Source organism: Psammomys obesus, unplaced genomic scaffold (genome assembly GCF_907164565.1).
Source record: "Psammomys obesus unplaced genomic scaffold, mPsaObe1.curated_primary_1811, whole genome shotgun sequence".
In the NCBI taxonomy this organism is placed as follows: Eukaryota; Metazoa; Chordata; class Mammalia; order Rodentia; family Muridae; genus Psammomys; species Psammomys obesus.
The window spans coordinates 2,407,646-2,424,205 of NW_026592732.1; the positions used below are offsets into that span (position 1 = coordinate 2,407,646).

General features: G+C 51.9%; 1 protein-coding gene across 1 annotated transcript in view; it reads right to left on the bottom strand.

Annotated features, from left to right (window-relative positions):
* Positions 1-1,683: 1,683 nt before the first annotated feature.
* The window catches only part of Strn4 (striatin 4), a gene marked incomplete at its 5' end in the record, with an annotated part of 19,958 nt that continues 5,081 nt past the window's right edge, over positions 1,684-16,560 (bottom strand). Inside the window, 13 exon segments of the mRNA XM_055615483.1 lie at positions 1,684-2,417; positions 2,655-2,885; positions 4,124-4,210; positions 4,414-4,512; positions 4,787-4,927; positions 5,059-5,229; positions 8,564-8,685; positions 9,372-9,419; positions 9,495-9,670; positions 11,060-11,154; positions 11,502-11,615; positions 12,136-12,295; positions 15,034-15,175. Of these exon segments, the coding sequence (XP_055471458.1) occupies positions 2,716-2,885; positions 4,124-4,210; positions 4,414-4,512; positions 4,787-4,927; positions 5,059-5,229; positions 8,564-8,685; positions 9,372-9,419; positions 9,495-9,670; positions 11,060-11,154; positions 11,502-11,615; positions 12,136-12,295; positions 15,034-15,175 (1,525 nt within the window). The 3' untranslated portion in view covers positions 1,684-2,417; positions 2,655-2,715.

Below are 16,560 nucleotides of genomic sequence, written 5' to 3' on the forward strand. Positions count from 1 at the left end.
CGGCTCTCGCTCCTAATGCCCCCCCCCCACCTCCCCAACACACACACACACACACGTCCCTAGCTCAACAACAGTCCAGTAAGCAGGCGGGAAATCGAGGCCTCAGGACGAAAAGGAGAGCTTAGTGTCAGGTCCCCCAACCAAAGTGGCATGCCAAAAGGCAAAACCACATCACAGACCTCTCATGAGATCCGATGAGCACACCTTTTTGGCTGTGACTTGAGGTAGGGGCTTCCCCACTGTGAGCTTTCGTTTTCCTGTCATGAGGTTATATTCCGGAGATGAACTACAGGTGCCTGGAACAGCTAAAGTAGAGTCGGTGTGGCTGCCCTTACATTTTGCAGAGCAAAAGGAGGGCCCTGAAACCACTCAGGGATTGGGGGGGGGGGGGGGCTGGTTAACTGCACTACCCAACATCTCACTGCTGATATCATGCCACTTGCCGCCAAGCTCACTGACCCAAGTTCAATCCTGGAGACACAAAATCAAAGGAGACACAGCTCCTGTGGGTTGTCCTCTGACCCCTGCGCTTCTCTGCAATAAGTAATAGTACAGTAACAGGAAATCTAAAAAGTCAGCATCTACCTACAGCCTATGAGCCAGGCCTGTGCATCAACCCCAACCCCGTCAGGAGCAATTCTGACTTCTACCCTAATAATCAGGCAGTGGGTACTGGTTAAGGAAGCTGGAGCTTTAGAGAGCAGCAACTTGTCCACAAGAGACTGCCCTTACTGGTTCAGTGCTGCTTGGGGGCAGCTGAAAGTCGGTACAATTCAGGCTGTCACCACATCCGGGGTGGGGGGAGGGGGGCAGGGGCTGGGGAACGTTGTCTGAGGCTGGAGCCAAAATCCAAACTACCACCTGAGGAAGCTGCACAGAACCAAGAAGGATGGGGGGAGGCAAGGCCATGTGGAGCTCCTAGCCTGGCCGCTGAGTGTCACCTAAAAACCACATGCCCACCTGCACCTTCTCCAGGATGGGTGTGTCCCCAACACGTTCACTGGGTGGCCTCTGGGACTCGGAGTCAGCCCTTTTCACCCCTTGATCTTGTGGAGGGGCTACAAGGTGGAGGCTGTGGGACATGCCGGCAGGGGAATCAGCAGGAAGAGTCCTTGAGCAGACCTTCTCACTCTCTTCCTCTGTGGTATGGGACTCCCAGTGCCACACCGCACTTTCTGAGGTGTGATGAAAGCATCACACCTGAGTTGATGAAAGCATAACCCCTACAAGTTGACATTAAATGGGGATGGGGTGGAACTCTGCACTGCTATGAAGGCCAGGCACCTGCCTGTCCTCTCTCTAGGTCACTGGTGGGCTTGTCAACTCCATTCCTGTTCTGTCAGTCCAGGAATGGGATCAAGGCACGAAAGGAGCTTTAGCTCTCAGCTCCTGAGCAGGCAAGGGCTCGCTCAACTAAATTGTTTATTGCCACATCACAGCATCTGTTCACCAGTTCACTGCCCCCGGGAAGACATGTTCAGGGACAAAAAGTAGGGGCTCACAGAAATTCAGTCATGTGCTCCTACTTCCGCCCTTCCACTGACACGGCACCTAGTACCCTACCCCATTCTACTACAAAACCCCAATCCATATATCCCTCAGCAGACTCCACTCAGCCAAGGCAGAGGGAGTGGCCTTCCCCCACTGTCCACTATGCCCTTGACAGATGGCCTGGGGAACCTATCTTACTCCAAAGGGTTTATTGAGACTGTTTTTTTGTTTGTTTGTTTTCACATACAAGTTGGGGGCAAAAAGGATGGGGCTTATAAACAGGAACCTGGAGGGAGAACCAAGGGCACAAGGTGGAACCCAAATAAAGAGTGAAATAAATAGAGGCAAAAGTGTGGAGTTGGGAGGAGACTTGACAGACTATCACACAGTGATAATGTGGGGTGGGCGCCATTAATCCCATTCCTTTATACAGATATACATCAAGCTAGGGGCCCAGGGCCCACTCCACCTCTACATCTCAAGGAGGGCCTGTGGCTAGGACAGTGCCCAGAGGAGTGGAGGCCCTCCCCAGGAAGGCCTGGCCCCAGAAACTTGGTTAGTGTTGGAAAGTAGGAGGAAGGGACTGAGGTCCAAGAGGACACAACCTGGGGCCCACACAGAAGGACCACAGGAAACCCCTCTCAGCACAGTCTTTCATCTGATGGGTGAGGGAGGGTGGCACTCTAGGGTGGAGCCGGGGGCACCTTCTATCATCTTGGACAAAAAACAGACCCCCAAGGACACCTAGCCCTAGCTGTGCCAAACTCAGGATGACACTGTCAGGAGTTGGGGCTGGGGCATGAGAAGAAACCCCAGATGCCATCCTTGAGGGGTGATTCCTGGGAAAAGGGCCATTAGCACCACCAGGCTCCAGGAAGATGAAAGAGGCCAAGACTCTGTGCCTTTTGAGGAAGGCTGGGGGCTGCCTGCAGAGACAAAGCGAAGACAGTTAGTTTGGACAAAGTCCCACTCTAGCCTCAATTCCTCCCTCTGTCTTTTCAGGGAAGCCTCATTTATTCTCACAGGACTGTGGGCTTTGGCACAACTCAGACTGATAGGCAAGTGGGTGATGGGTGGGGGCCAAAATATGGGGGTGTCTTCTGGGGCAAGGACACTGAGCTTCTGCATTCCTATCTAGAATATAAATGGCCCCTGGCCCTTACCTCAGCCCCACTGGCCTGGCCCCATTCCCTGCCACTGCAGCCAGGGCGAGGCCAGGTGGGATCATACGAAGACCTTGGCTAGGGCATCAGCACCAGCACTGGCGATAAGTGCCTTGCTGGGATGGCAGGCCACTGCATGGATGGCCTCCTCGTGCTTCTTGCGGTGGGCTGTGATCTCCTGCACACATGTCTTGTTGTCTAGGCTCCATAAGCGCAGAGAACAGTCATGGCCTGCACAGGTGTAGAGCAGAAAAGGCTGTCACCAAGCTTCAGCCCAGATCTGGGGTTTGAACCCTTCACCTGGCCTCATGTAAAAGCCTTGGGGCGGAAGCAGCTCAGCCCTCTTCCTCCCATGGCTCTGCCCTAAGGGAAGCCTTTCTGTCCCCATCCTGTCAACCATTCTGCTAACTGCCAAGTATATGTAAGGACCCTGGGAGGAATGCTGCACAAAAACAGGCAGCTCTCAGCCTGCAGGGAAACTGAGCAAGAACAGCTGGAAGCAGTGGGTGTGGCTCAGTGGCTGTGCATGGCCAGTCCAAGGCCCTGGGTTCTATCCCCAGCACAGCCAGGGAAAAAAGAAAACAGCAGACACTAGCTCCAGGTAATAGGTCAAAGGATGTGGCTTAAGGAATGGGGAAGCCTTCCAGGTAGAGGGATGGCAAAGGAGGGCTCCAAGCAAGCAGCCAATGAGGACTGATGGCTGCCCAGGGATTTGAGGCTGCAGGGACTTGAGGGTAGAAGTAATACCAGCAGACCAGCCTGGACCAGGGCCTTTGCTGGGCATGAGAGGGCCTGACTAGCCTGAGGTTCTGTTCCTCAAGCCAGTGCAGCTCCAGGGACTCAGCTCAGAAAGCAGAGCCTCTTTAAAGACTTACTAATTTATATATCTTATTATGTATATGAGTGCTGTATCTCCATGCCAGAAGAGGGCATCGGATCTCTCTGAGCCACCATGTGGTTGCTGGGACTTGAACTCAGGTCCTCTGGACGAGCAGCCTAGAGCCTCAGATCTTAAGCTTGCCTGTATCAGTACTGGGTCTGATACCACGACACAAGGACCAAGGAGGCCTGGGGTGTAGCTGCTCAGCCAGCAGTACACGGTAACATCAGGCAGAGCAAGCTGTGATTCTCTCCAAGCCTCCCACAGCACAAGCACATCTGTAAGCAATGTGCACACACTCACTGCAGCTGTCACTAGTCTGAGGGACGTATCCACTCATTCGACAGCTTATGAGCCTGCATCTGAAAGCAGAGAAGGACCAAGTCCTCAAACTCTGAGGGGATCTGGGCCAATCACCACATGCCTGCAACAAAGGACAAACTCCAGGCAGGGCTACAAGAACAGCCAATGAGGATATGGCAGGGACTTCTAGCACACTCAAGAGTGGAGTTGCCTGCCCAAGGCTGCAACTCCTCCTCTTTGCCTCCAACCCTTCTGATAAAGGGACAGCAAGAGGGATCCAACTTACTTCCTGACATCAAAAACACGCCATTGGGGTCCACGGCTAGGCAGGTGACAGCGTCCAGGTGGGCAACCATGGAATGCACGGACTTACCTGGAAGGAGGGATACAGAGTGGCTAGCAGTCCCCTATTACTGGGCTTATCTGGGAAGGTGAGGACCCAAGGAGGTGGGGCATCTGAGAGCTTGTAAGGTAGACAATAGGATTCGGCAGTCTCAGTGTGCTCTGCCTGCCTCCCCCTGCCCCTCCCCTACCTCCCAAAACCACAGTGAGGGGACAACTAAGGCTGGGTCTCACCTGTCCGATTGTCCAGGAATCGAATACCCCTATCGTCATGCGCAGTGATGGTGAGGGGCTGATTTGGGTGACTCACCACTTGGTTGATCTGTGTTGGGCCTGGAAGGTCAGTGGGGAGAGGGGAAAAGACTGATGGGACTGAGGAGGCAAGAGGGGCAGGCCACTTCTGCAATTGGGGACATGCTACCCAGCCCACTGTGTCAAGCTGCCTGCTACCACTGAGCCTTGTTTCCTTCCTGCTTGTGGCCCCTGAGGGCACATAGGAAACGTTCTGATCTGACTGATGGCTAGGTCCCCAGAACCACAGGAGGAACTGGGGTCCTATGGGCATTCAGACCCCAGTCCCATTGGCCTGCCTGGCCAAGGGCCTCACCACTGCTCCCTCGGGACTCCAATGTGAGGAGGGCGCTGCCGGCTTCCAAGTCATAAAGAACAGTATCACCAGAACGAAAGGAGGCCACAACATGGGCAGGCTCGGTGCTGGTGAAGGCCACTGAGGTGGGGATCCCGTGTTCTGAGAGCACAAGGGAGAGAAAGCTACTCAAGGGGCCAGTCCTGCCCTGTGGCTGGGGGGCCTCCTCAGAAGCCACTCCTGAGCCCTGGACTCTGCATCCTGCTTGTGAAACATTAGGGGTCAACACTCACCTCCAGCCATGGGGAAGGTACAAAGGCAGCTTGGACCACTGCTGCTAGGATCCCAGATGCGGATGGTGCCATCAGCAGAGCAGGATGCTAGGCGCTGGGAGGTGGGACTGAAGGCCAGACCCCACACAGCATCCCCATGGCCTTCCAGGACATGGCTCAGCACACTTGGGTCTGGGCAGGCCAGGAGGAAATAGGCTGTTAGGGACACAAGCCCCACTGGATAGCCCAAGGACTGCAGCTCTGCTGTGACCTAGACAACTGCCCACTGCCCACAAGCTCCTCTGGGTAGTTTCTAGGCCTCAGGAAGCAGTTCAACAGCTTAGAAAATGAGGCTTCCTCATTCACTGTCTCCCCAGGGCCATAGTCAGCAGCTCAGCGCACCAGTGGAACAAGAGACAGGGATGTCTCTGCTGACCAAGGTTGGCTCCCCTTTCAGCCCCTGGAACGTCTTTTTGCTAGTTTCTCACAACCTCTGCTGCTCTAAGAACCTTCTGTGGTCTCTCCAGCTGTTGGACTCTACACAGTCCTGGGTCAAGGCCAGCTGACACCTGGCAGTTCACTTAGCATTCTTGACCTTCCCAGATGACTGTTACCTTGACAGTAAGTACTGTGCACAACAAATTTAGCACAAGGCCATGTTAAAAAGTAAAACAGCACCTGGGAGGCAGAGCAGAATGATCTCTGTATGAGGCCAATCTGGTCTACATAAAGATTTTCAGAATGGCCAGGACAGCAAAGTGAGACCCTGTCTTTAAAAGGGGTGGAGGTGGGGCTGGAGAGATGGCTGAGTGGGTAAGAACATTTGCTTTTATGGCAGGCTTGGTTCTCAGCGCCTAGACAGTGGCTCACAACCTTATGTACAAAGACATGTAAAAAGGAGTAAACCAAGCATTAAGGAGTAGGGCAAGGGCACTGAGGTGAGGAATTCTGGGTACCTCTTCACTTAAAAAAAAAATTAACTTCTTAAAAAATTTTAAAAACATGTGCAGGCAGAGGCAGGCAGATCTGTTAGTTCAAGGGTAGCTGGGTCCATATAGAGTTCCAGGATAGCCAGGGCTACACAGAGAAATCCTGTCTCAAAAAAACAAATCAAGGGGCTGGAGAGATGGCTCAGTGGTTAAGAGCACTGGCTGTTCTTCCAGAGGACCTGAGTTCAATTCCCAGCAACCACATGGTGGCTCACAACCATCTGTAATGGAATTTGATTCCCTCTTCTCTGTGCATGAAAACAATGCTCCTACACATAAAATAAAATCTTTAAAAAAAACAAAAACAAAAAACAAATCAAAAACCCTTTTTTAATTAAACAGGGTCGGAATCTATTTGAAGACATTCTCTCTCTCTCTTTTTCTGAGAAAGAATCTCACTGTGTAGCCCCAGTTGGCCTCTAACTCACTAAGCTCTGCCTGCCTCTGCCTCCTGAGTGCTGGAATTAAAGGTGTGCATGACTACACCTAGCCCGTAAGACATTTTTTAAAAATGTATTTAAAGATTTATTTTTCATAAAATGAGTTGTAACCATCTCTTTCCCTCCCCAACTCTTCCCTGATCCTCCCAACACCTTACCCACCAAACTTCGTTCTTTCTCTCAGAAATAGAAGAAAAACAAAAAAAAAAAATCTGACTAAAGACAGAGCATATACAAAAGCAAAAAGTGCCAAAAAGTAAATAAAATAAAATCAACCCCAACAACATGGAGTTTATTTTGTGTGGCCCAACTACTCCTGGGTATGAGGCCTGCCTGGAGTGTGACTGATACACATTTTCCTTCTTCTAGCAGGGATCAATTGCAAATAGCTTAGTTAGGGTTGGGGCTTAGTGTCCGCTTCTCCTAGTAAAACAGACTTTCGAGACCAGGTTTCTCTGTGTAGCCCTGGCTGTCCTGGAGCTCACTCTGTAGACCAGGTTGGCCTGGATTAAAGGTGTGTTCTACCATTGTCAGGTATTAACATCTGGGCTTAAGACAGAGCAAGCAAGACCCTGTTTCAGAACAGAGTAAACAAAGACACAGGAGTTAATACAGAAAGATGTGCTCAGGAAGATGAGAGACCCAAGAACACAGGTCTGTGCTCCCTTTAACTCTTATCCATCATCTACCTGCCCACACACTGGCTTATCTGTCCAGTATTTTGGGGGGAGGGGTTTGGAAATAAGGTCTCTGGCTGTCCTGGAACTCACTCTGAAGACCAGGCTGGCCTCAGACTCACAAAGATCCACCTGCCCCCTTTTGAGTGCTGCGATTAAAAGCATGCACCACCACAACCCGGCTGCTGTTCAGTGTGTGTGTGCGTGTATGTGTGTGTGTGTGTGGCCAAGGCTCCCGTGTGGCAGGAAGAGGACAAGGTGTGGGAGTTGGTTCTTTCCTTCTACAGTGTGGGTTCTGGGGACTGAACTCAGATCATGAGGGGTGGTGGCAGGAGCCTTTACCTGCTTGGCCATCTTGCTGGTCCTATGTACTGTTAGTTTGAGACAAGAGCTTTCTATGTAAAACAGGCATACTTGGAACTTAAAATCCTCCTGCCTCAGACTCCTGTGCGCTAAGACTACTGGAGTGTACCACTGTGCTTGGCTTCCCCTTTAGCTTTTTCTTGGGGTAGAGAAGACGTCTTTTTGTGACAAGGATGGAAGGATTCACTATGTTGAATTGATTGGTATGTGGCACGGCAGGCCTGGAACCCGACACAGAAATCACGGTGGTCTTGCTCTTGTGGTTAGCCTCCTGCCACTACTGATCCATTACAGGGTGAACCAGCAACTCTTTATCTATCTATCTATCTATCTATCTATCTATCTATCTATCTATCTATCTATCTATCTATCTATCCATCCATTCATTATTTTTCATTTTTGGAAACAGGTTCTCACTATGTTGCTTTGGCTGGCCTAGACCAGGCTACCCTTGGACTCAGAGCTTTGCATGCCTTTGCCTCCTGGATTAAAGATTTAGATCTTGGGTTTTGTTTTTAAGATAGGGGTTCATATAGTCCAGGTTGGCCTCAGATTCCCTATGGAGCCAATAATGACCCTGGAATTATGACCCTTTTCCCTCTACCTCTCCTGAATTATTGTTGTGCACCATCACGCCTGGCTCACGTGGTGTTGGGAGGGGACCCAGGGCTTTGTCTGTACTAGGTATGCACTCTACCTACTGATCCCCAGCTCCAGCTCCCCTACTTAACTCTTGCCATACGGCCCCACTGTTGCCTCTCAGCTCATCTCCTTTGTTTCTACAACCCCCCCGACTTAGAGCATGACCTTGGCTGGTCCGCACGAACAAACAGCAGTCCACCAAGCTGGCCAAGCCCACTCTAGTCCTACAAGGCTAGCTACCCTCTGCTTTCCCAAAAGCCAACTCCTGCTGACTCTCAGATGCAGCCCAGCCCTCCCTCCCTACCACTCCTGCCTCATCTCCCTCTGCCCCACCCACCAAAGCTGAATCAGACTGGGAGCCCGAGAGAGCTACTTCCCACGCTGTGACATGAGATGTGGGTGGGCAGGGTCTCACCATAGCCATCATATGGGTCCATGTTGAGGTCAGGAATCTTCCAGCTGTGTATTCGGGCATCAGCTCCACCACTGTAACAGTACTCGCTGTTGTTGCCCATGGTGACTGCCAGGACAGGGCCCCTGCAAGGTGGAAAGGCAGGTAACACAAGGCAGCTAAGGCTTAAGCCTTCCTTGCTCATAGGAGCTTAAGGATTTCTCATAGTTTTTGTTTTGTTTTTCGAGACAGGGTTTCTCTGTGTAGCCCTCGCTGTCCTGGAACTTACTCTGTAGACCAGACTGGTATCGAACTCTGCTGCCCGAGTGCTGGGATTACAGGTGTGTAACACCATGACTGGCTCTCCTAGCTATTTTTAAAAGTAGTTTAAATGTGTTTATTGCCACAGATCACAGTGCACACGTGGAGGTCAGAGGACAACTCTATGTAGTCAGTTCTCGCCTCCTACCATGAGTCCTGGGGATCAAACTTGGGATGTCAAGCTTAGTAGGAGGTACCTTACCCACTGAGCCATCTCATCAGTCTCTAGGTATTTTTAAAGGATGCCATTGGGAATTTGGCCTCTACGCTCTGGCTGTGTCAGCTGGGAAAGCAGTCTGTCTCCTACCCACTTCCTTTATGTTTGGAAGGGCCTCAGTGAAACCACAATAGGAACCAACATGGCCCTTGAGTAAGGGGAGTACCAAGGGTCTACTATACAGAAGGCCCAGGACAGAGACTGTCTGCTATTCCAGGCCTCCAGGGCAGCAGGCAGCAGCCTAGCACATGCTGTGGCATACAGAGCTGAGAGCAGGCTCAGGCATCTCCCTACCTGTGAGCTCGGAAAGCGTGAATTGGCTCCACGTCCAGTGCAGCATTTCTGTGAGAAAAAGAGGAATCCCATCACTGAGACCCCAGGTCCTAAGGCCCCGCCCCTCCAGGGTGGCACTCTTACTTCTTGGCCGTGACTGCCTTCTGAAGGTTCCACAGTTTGAGTGTACCATCCTCAGAGGCAGTAAGTAGTGCTGACTGGCTGTGGTGGAAGGCCAGGGAGCGGATGCCATCATAGTGTGAGCGGAGGGTAAACTTGGGGTTCCATGTCTTCTTGAAGGCATCTTTGCTGTCAGACAGCTGGAGATGGGGAGCTGCCTCAGTGTCTTCTTGTGTATCCCAGCACTCATGCTGACACTGACACCACCCCATTCAGCCTGGAACTGATTGGCCTAGCCTGACATTCCCTTCTGTGTGCCCAGAAGACCCCTTCATACATACTCAACAGGTTTTAGCAACACAGGAGGCTGTGAAGGGGCCAGAGGAGCCTGACTCTTTGGGGCCTCACAGTTCAGAGGCCCCTCAGGGAGACAGGCAAGTCGTAAATCCACAGAACCAGGAACTGTGAGGATGAGGAGGGGACACCAAGGCAGCCTAGCCTCTCCTGCAGGGGCTGAAAGGCTCTCATGAGGTAGTGACAAAATGCAGGATGTAGCCAGAACCCGGGAAGGGAAAGAGACCGGAGAAAGACCCTGAGGCAGGAGGCAGCAAGGCTGGGATACACAGAAGCATGCCACATGAGAATAAGCTGGAAAGGTCAATGGCAGGCATGACAGTGGGTCCCATTCGGAACCCTGCAATTTGTTTCATCCTAAGCAAAAGCAACAGAAAGCTGTAGTGCAGTGACAGCTGGTCCTGGGCTCTCGAAGGAAGCTGGGGTTGGGGGAAAGTCAGAGTAATTGCAAGATAGGTCCTGAAGCTACAAAGTCCCAGAAACTTGTCTTGACTGGAGAGTCTGGGACAAGTTCCCGGGGAAGAGAAGGTTGGGAAGCAGAGCCATCAGGCCCTGGGAAAGATGCTCTGAAAGCATGTGTCCTGTCCTACAAGGTGAAGCTGCTCACTGGGAGGGGAAGGCCAAGTTTGGGAGACACCTGTTCACCTGGGCTCTGCTGGCACGTCCACCATGATTCTTAGGAACTGAAAGATTTGTGCTCAGATGGGTTCCCCACGCCCTGAAGGACCACTGTGGGGCAGGTGCAGGAACCCTGCAGTGCACTCCCAAGAAGATCCTGCCTAGCCTCACTTCTGCATTCTCCACATGCCCCAACCTCACTGGGGTCAGTTACATGAGCACCTTCTGCCCTGGGAAAATTCATTCAAACCCACCCCAGAAAGTCCCAGTGACCCATCCACGGTACACAGCAAAGAATGCCAGTCACAGGCTCCTTCATTCCAGCCCAGCTGTTCCACTCATGACAGAGTGCCCTGAGTTGGGGAAGCATGGCTGGCACTCATCTCCCTCCATCCTCAAAGAGGGAAGGCATAGAGTGAAGAAACTCCTGTGCCTTTCAGACCTTACCCCTCAGTGAGGTGTTTGCCAGGCACCTCCCTGTAAGGCACAATGTGTTCAAGTTGCCTGCTGGGGCTATAGAATGACCTCTCACAGTCCTCACATGAAAGGGACAGAACCCAGGCCTGTAGCATGGTCAGAGCTGAGCCAAGAACTGATGGGGCACCCCAAGAACTTACATCACAGCTGAGGTCGTTGTCATTGGTGACGGTGAGATCTGCCAAGTCCCCCAGGCTCACCTCCCCGCCCCCGATAGTGTCCATGATGAAGACGTCTGAGGAGAAGCCAAAGGAACCTGGTAGAGGGGAGGGGTGGGTGGGGCAGACAGGGCCAGGGAGAGAGAGAGAGGCAGAGAGAGGCAGAAAGGATGAGGAGCAAGGAAGAGAGGCAGGAAGACAGGATCAAGAATCGCAGCTGGAAAGGAAGACAGAGACAGACAGACAGACAAGGGAGGACAGACAAAAAGAGAGGGAGACAGACAGACAGACGACCTTTTGGGATAGGGAGGCTGCAGACTGGAGGCTGGGCCTTACCTCTGAGGACATAGAAGCCCCAGGCTTAGCTCTGCAGCCTCCCTCTGTCATGGACCCAAAGGGCCTGGAGTTTAGGGCTGGAGATTACCTTCATGAGGCCGGGGCTGGGGTGTGCCAGGAGGTGGGACAGTCACTTTAGGGGGCAGCCCATCCACATCCCGGAGGTCAGCAAGAATTCCCTGGAGTTTGACCCGGCGGCTTTCTGCATGGAAGAGGCATGAGTAAGAGTCTCCACCAGTCCTACCCAATCTCTCAGGGAAGCCCTCCACACTGCTACTGGCTTTCCTGCCATAGTGGCAGCTGTAAAGCCCTGACCCCAAGGAGGGACATACCGAGGAAACAGAATGGCAGGGACCCAGTGAGAGATGGCAGGCAAATCCTGGCCCTGCCCCAGGCCCAGGAACACCAATGCTCTTCTGGCCAGGAGTCATAGACAGGAAGGTACAGCCCCAACCCCCTTCTCCACCATCCTGGCCCCTGCTTGAGCTGGATAGGCACTGACACTAGCTGTGAGGACCAGAGCTTGACTTCTGGCAGGACCATTTGAATACAGCTTGCAGGGACTTTCCAGGGAAGGGTAAGGGCCTGGCTTGGGGCTTGAGCTATCCTTGACCCATCTCGGGAAGTATATCCGTCCGGGCAGAGCCCTGGACAGGAAGCAGCTGAAGTATGCAGGGTTAGATCCTGTCCTAATCAGGCCTGTCAGTCAGTCCCCAGCTCACCCAACTCATGCGGGTTCCCCTCTGAAGCACAACGTCGAGGATCTGGAGACCCTTCCCCATCTTCTCCTGAGCCCAGAAAATCAAACTCATTGATGGCATCTTCTGAGTCATCTTCCTCATCTTCGTCTTCCATTTCAGGAACTAGGGCCTTGGATGGGAGCTAGGGTTGGGAAAGAAGTGGGGAAAGGGGCTGGAGTCCAGAAATCAAACCATTCTGGTTCCCAGAAAGAGTCAAACCATCAGCTCAGTTCCCAAAGCCTAATCTGGACTCTCTGGGTGGACCCTCCTCTGCCTCTACACTGGGCACTCATGTACCTCTCCTCACAGCTTTGCTCTCAGGAAGTTATGATACAACCCCTGGGGACATACAGAGACACACATCTGCAGGAGGATGAACAGAACCCTGTATTTCCATTCTGAGCATGAAACTGACACACATTTCTCACTAAGATGCTTGTTTGAGCAAGAACCAGTGACTCACAGAAGGAGCTTTCAGACATGGCTTCAGTCTACTCCACAGCCCTGTCAACAGTGACCCAAATTACAACTCTTCTTCTTCTTATCCTATACTCATGGGAACAAGCTAGACAGAACATAGCCAATTGCCCAAGGTCCCCAAATTCAAACTGGGCCCAAACCTTGGGCAGCACCAGCAGACTATGGCTCCCCAGGGCACAGCAGACTCCCTGGGTAGAGGAGGGTTTGATTCTAGAAATAACAACACTCAGACATACACACAAATGTGCCCACAGGCCATGGGGGACAAGTACAGTGAACATGCACAGGCCTCACCAGTATCCAACAGTTAGTGATAAGATGGGTGTGATGGCTCATGCCTGGACTAGTACTCAGGAGGCTGAGGCAGAAGGATAAGCCAAGCGTCTGGGCTGCCCTCAAATACAGCATGAGACTCTGCCTCAAAAGCAAACAAATGGGCTGGGATGAAGTTAGGGACAGAGTGCTTGTCTGGCATATGTGTGGCCCTGATTTTGATCACCAGAACCAAAGAACACAAAACCAAAATAAGGCGAAGAATAACTTCTGCTGTGAGGAGCTAAGAGCATGTGAGGGCCACTTCCCTCACATTCAGCAGTGTCTGGACTCAAAAGAAAGTCGTGAAAGGCTGGGAGATGGTTCAGAGGATGCAGGCTTGCCAAACAAGCATCAGGCCCCGAGTTCAATCCCCAGCACCCGTGTACAAAGAATGACAGCACATACTTGCAATTCTGTGCCGGGGAGAGGAGACAGGATTTCTGAGGCTTGCTAGTCAGCCAGCCTGGAGGCTTATCAGCACGCCCAGGCCCAGTGAGAGACCTAACGGTAAACCAGACATGGTGGCACAAACCTTTAAAGCACAGCACTCCGGAGGCAGAGGTAGGAGGATATCTCTAAGTTCCAGGCCATCCTGGTCTACATATCAAGTTCTAGGACAGCCAGGACTACACAGAGAAACCCTGTGTTGAAAACAACAACAAACAGTGATGGCTATCATTGGTTGTCAACTTGACTACATCTGGAATTAACTAAAACCCAAGTAAGTGGGTATACCTGTGAGGAATTTTCTTAATTAAATCTTTTGAGGTGAGAAGATCCACCTGTAAATCTAGGCCACACCTGCTGGCACCCTATTTATTCTACCAGTTCTGTTTCTCTCAAGAACCCTAATACATATACATACATAAAACACCAAAAATGAAATCAAATAAACAAACAAATCAAGAAACCACAAGGTAAATAACTCTTGAGGAAGCAGACCTTTGGCCTCCATATAAAGTAGCAATAGCACTGCACACATATATTCCCTTCGTCTCTCTCTTTCTCTCTCTCTCTCTCTCTCACACACACACACACACAAAGAAAACACAGTCCCAAGTGGAGCTGAGGAGGAACAGAGGACTCCAGCATCTGAACCAAGAAGCCAAGTCAAAGTCGACACATTCAAAGACACTCATTTTAGCTTTTTGCCTCCTCTAGGATTTCAGGTCTGTGAGTTTTGCTCCCATCAGAATCTCATCGGGACAGGAGCCTGTGCTAAGTCATGCTAAGAACCCTTGAGACAAAGTGGAAGCCAAGGCCCCTCCCTTGGCATGTATACACCTTAAAGGGTCCCTTCTTCAGACTCTGAAGAGGGAACCCAGGGGCTCTGGAAGCTGACAAAACAGAACTCTGGTGGCCCCAGGAGACCCAGGGAAAAATAGAGAAGGAGTGCCTGGACAGAATGGGAAAGAACCACAGACTCTACATCTGGAAAGGTGGGCTTCAGGGAAAGCTGAGGTCTTCCCCACATCTGGTATCTCTGCCTCCACCTCAGTCCATCCTGCAGATGGCTACCCCTGGTCACTACCGATCCACTTGTGCTCTAGACCTGTATCTTCTTGTCCCATTTCCTGCTCATAGCTAAGCTGTGAAGGGCTCAGCATTTGCTTACTGGACAGCTAAGGCCACACCATAACCAATGATAGAATCTTGAGTAGAAGAAAAAAAGCATAGGGGCCTGAAGGTAGGACCATACTGGGAGCCAGATGTGAGGACATGCTGATAAGGTCAGTGTCCACAGGCAAGGGTCCTGACCACAACAGCAGACGAGAACCCCCCAGATCATACTGACTCCCCAGGTGTCACCAGGCCTGAGCCCAGGCACATTTACTCCATTTACACATTTTTTTACTGAGACCCCATACTCACACATTTTTCAGGACATGGGGACAGAAAGCAAGAGACACAGTAAAAACAAAACAAAACATTCAAATTAGGGTTGGGGGCAGGCTAGCTGAAGGGAGGCAATGGGTCAGGGCACTGAGCTGGCCTGTGGGAGCATAAATGGAAGGCTGGGATAGGGCATTACCTGGGGCCAGAGAAGCCCCAGGGCAGAAGCCAGGACAGAAGTGGAGGACTCACCCTCACACGCTGCTTCTTGTGTTGCACACTGTCCAGCTCATCGTCCTCATCGCTGTCCTCATCCTCGCAGTTCTGGAGGAAGGGGATCTGCTCCAGCACTGAACCACCCAGGCGCTCCTTACCGTCTTTGCCAGCTGCATTCCTGCCAAGACAGGGAAGCAGACAGGGGGATGCCAGTCTTGCCAGATGACAGAACCCAGACAGGGAGACACCCCAGACACAGATGAGCTCCTATGACTCAAGGAACCTTGTAGCCTCCTAGCCAGCCTCTGCCATGTACCCTTGTCCCTGGGACCCTTGTATAAACCTAAGGCTGCCTACCACCACACTGAGTTCCAACTGTGGTGACAGAGCATGGTCCCTTCCCCTGAACATGCCTGCCCCACAGCTGGCCAAGTCAGATAAGAGCTGGGCAAGAAGATATTACTGCCCAGCAGCCCCCTGCCCTAATCAGACATGGGCAGCAGCCACTCTACAACAATCACCTCTAACTCTTTGACTGTCAACTAAGATGGACATGGAGAGCTTTGCTGCACTATATAGGCAGCATTCCTCCTTTGCCTTCTGTCTCCCAGGGGAGCCAGATCCCAGTACCAAGTGCAGGCAGCATAGACAGACTCAGATGCCCTCTTCCCTTACAGACTCTTTCCCCCACCCCCCTGCTGTCCATTGTCACATCAGAGCTATCAACGGCCAGGACACAGTTACTACTTCTTATGGAGATCAAGTATGGCATTCTCTTTGGCCATGAGAACACTCTCCTTTGAGGATTTCCTCCTTCCACACCCACTCCCGCCTCCTCTCTGGCTGCTGCTTCCTCCTTTAGCTCTTCTTGCCAATCTCTAGACCTAGGAGCCCTCAGGATCCACAGTTGGATCCCTCCCCAAACATGTCAGTGTGCTGGTAAACTAGGACTCCCAAGCTGCATGTGGCCTCACATGCAGGATACACAGGCACCTTACCCTTAACACAGTTACACAACTGTATCAACTCCTGCTTCCCCTCCAGGTTCCTGACCTCAGGAGGTGCCAATCCACATATTTCTCTTTTCCCCTTCCTCCCACTAAGTCTTCTACAAGGACTAAGACCATTTCTTACCTGTCCATTGCTAAGGTCCTTCAGCCCTGGCCTGGATCCCACAGTAAGCTCCCACCTGGCTTCCCTGCTTCTACAATCTCTCCTCAAAGCAGACTAAGATGTCAGATGATATACCCCTGCTGGAAACCACTGGCTTCCCACAGCCCTGTGGGTAAGCATCCACTGTTTATCATGGTCTGGGAGGCACTCCGTGATCTGTCTCCTGAGAGCTGGCCTCACCACAGACCACAAGCCACAAAGGCTCATGTGTTTACTGCAGCAGCCATGCCACACAGGTCTCCTGCTTTCTGTCTCAGAATCCCGCCCTTAGTACTTCCCTTGCCTAGAGAGCACTCTTTCCTGCTGCTCTCTGGCCAAATGCCACCCCACAAAGTGATCCTCCCTCCCACCCAGGAGAGGGGCACCACTTCTGTTACTCCCACCCAGGAG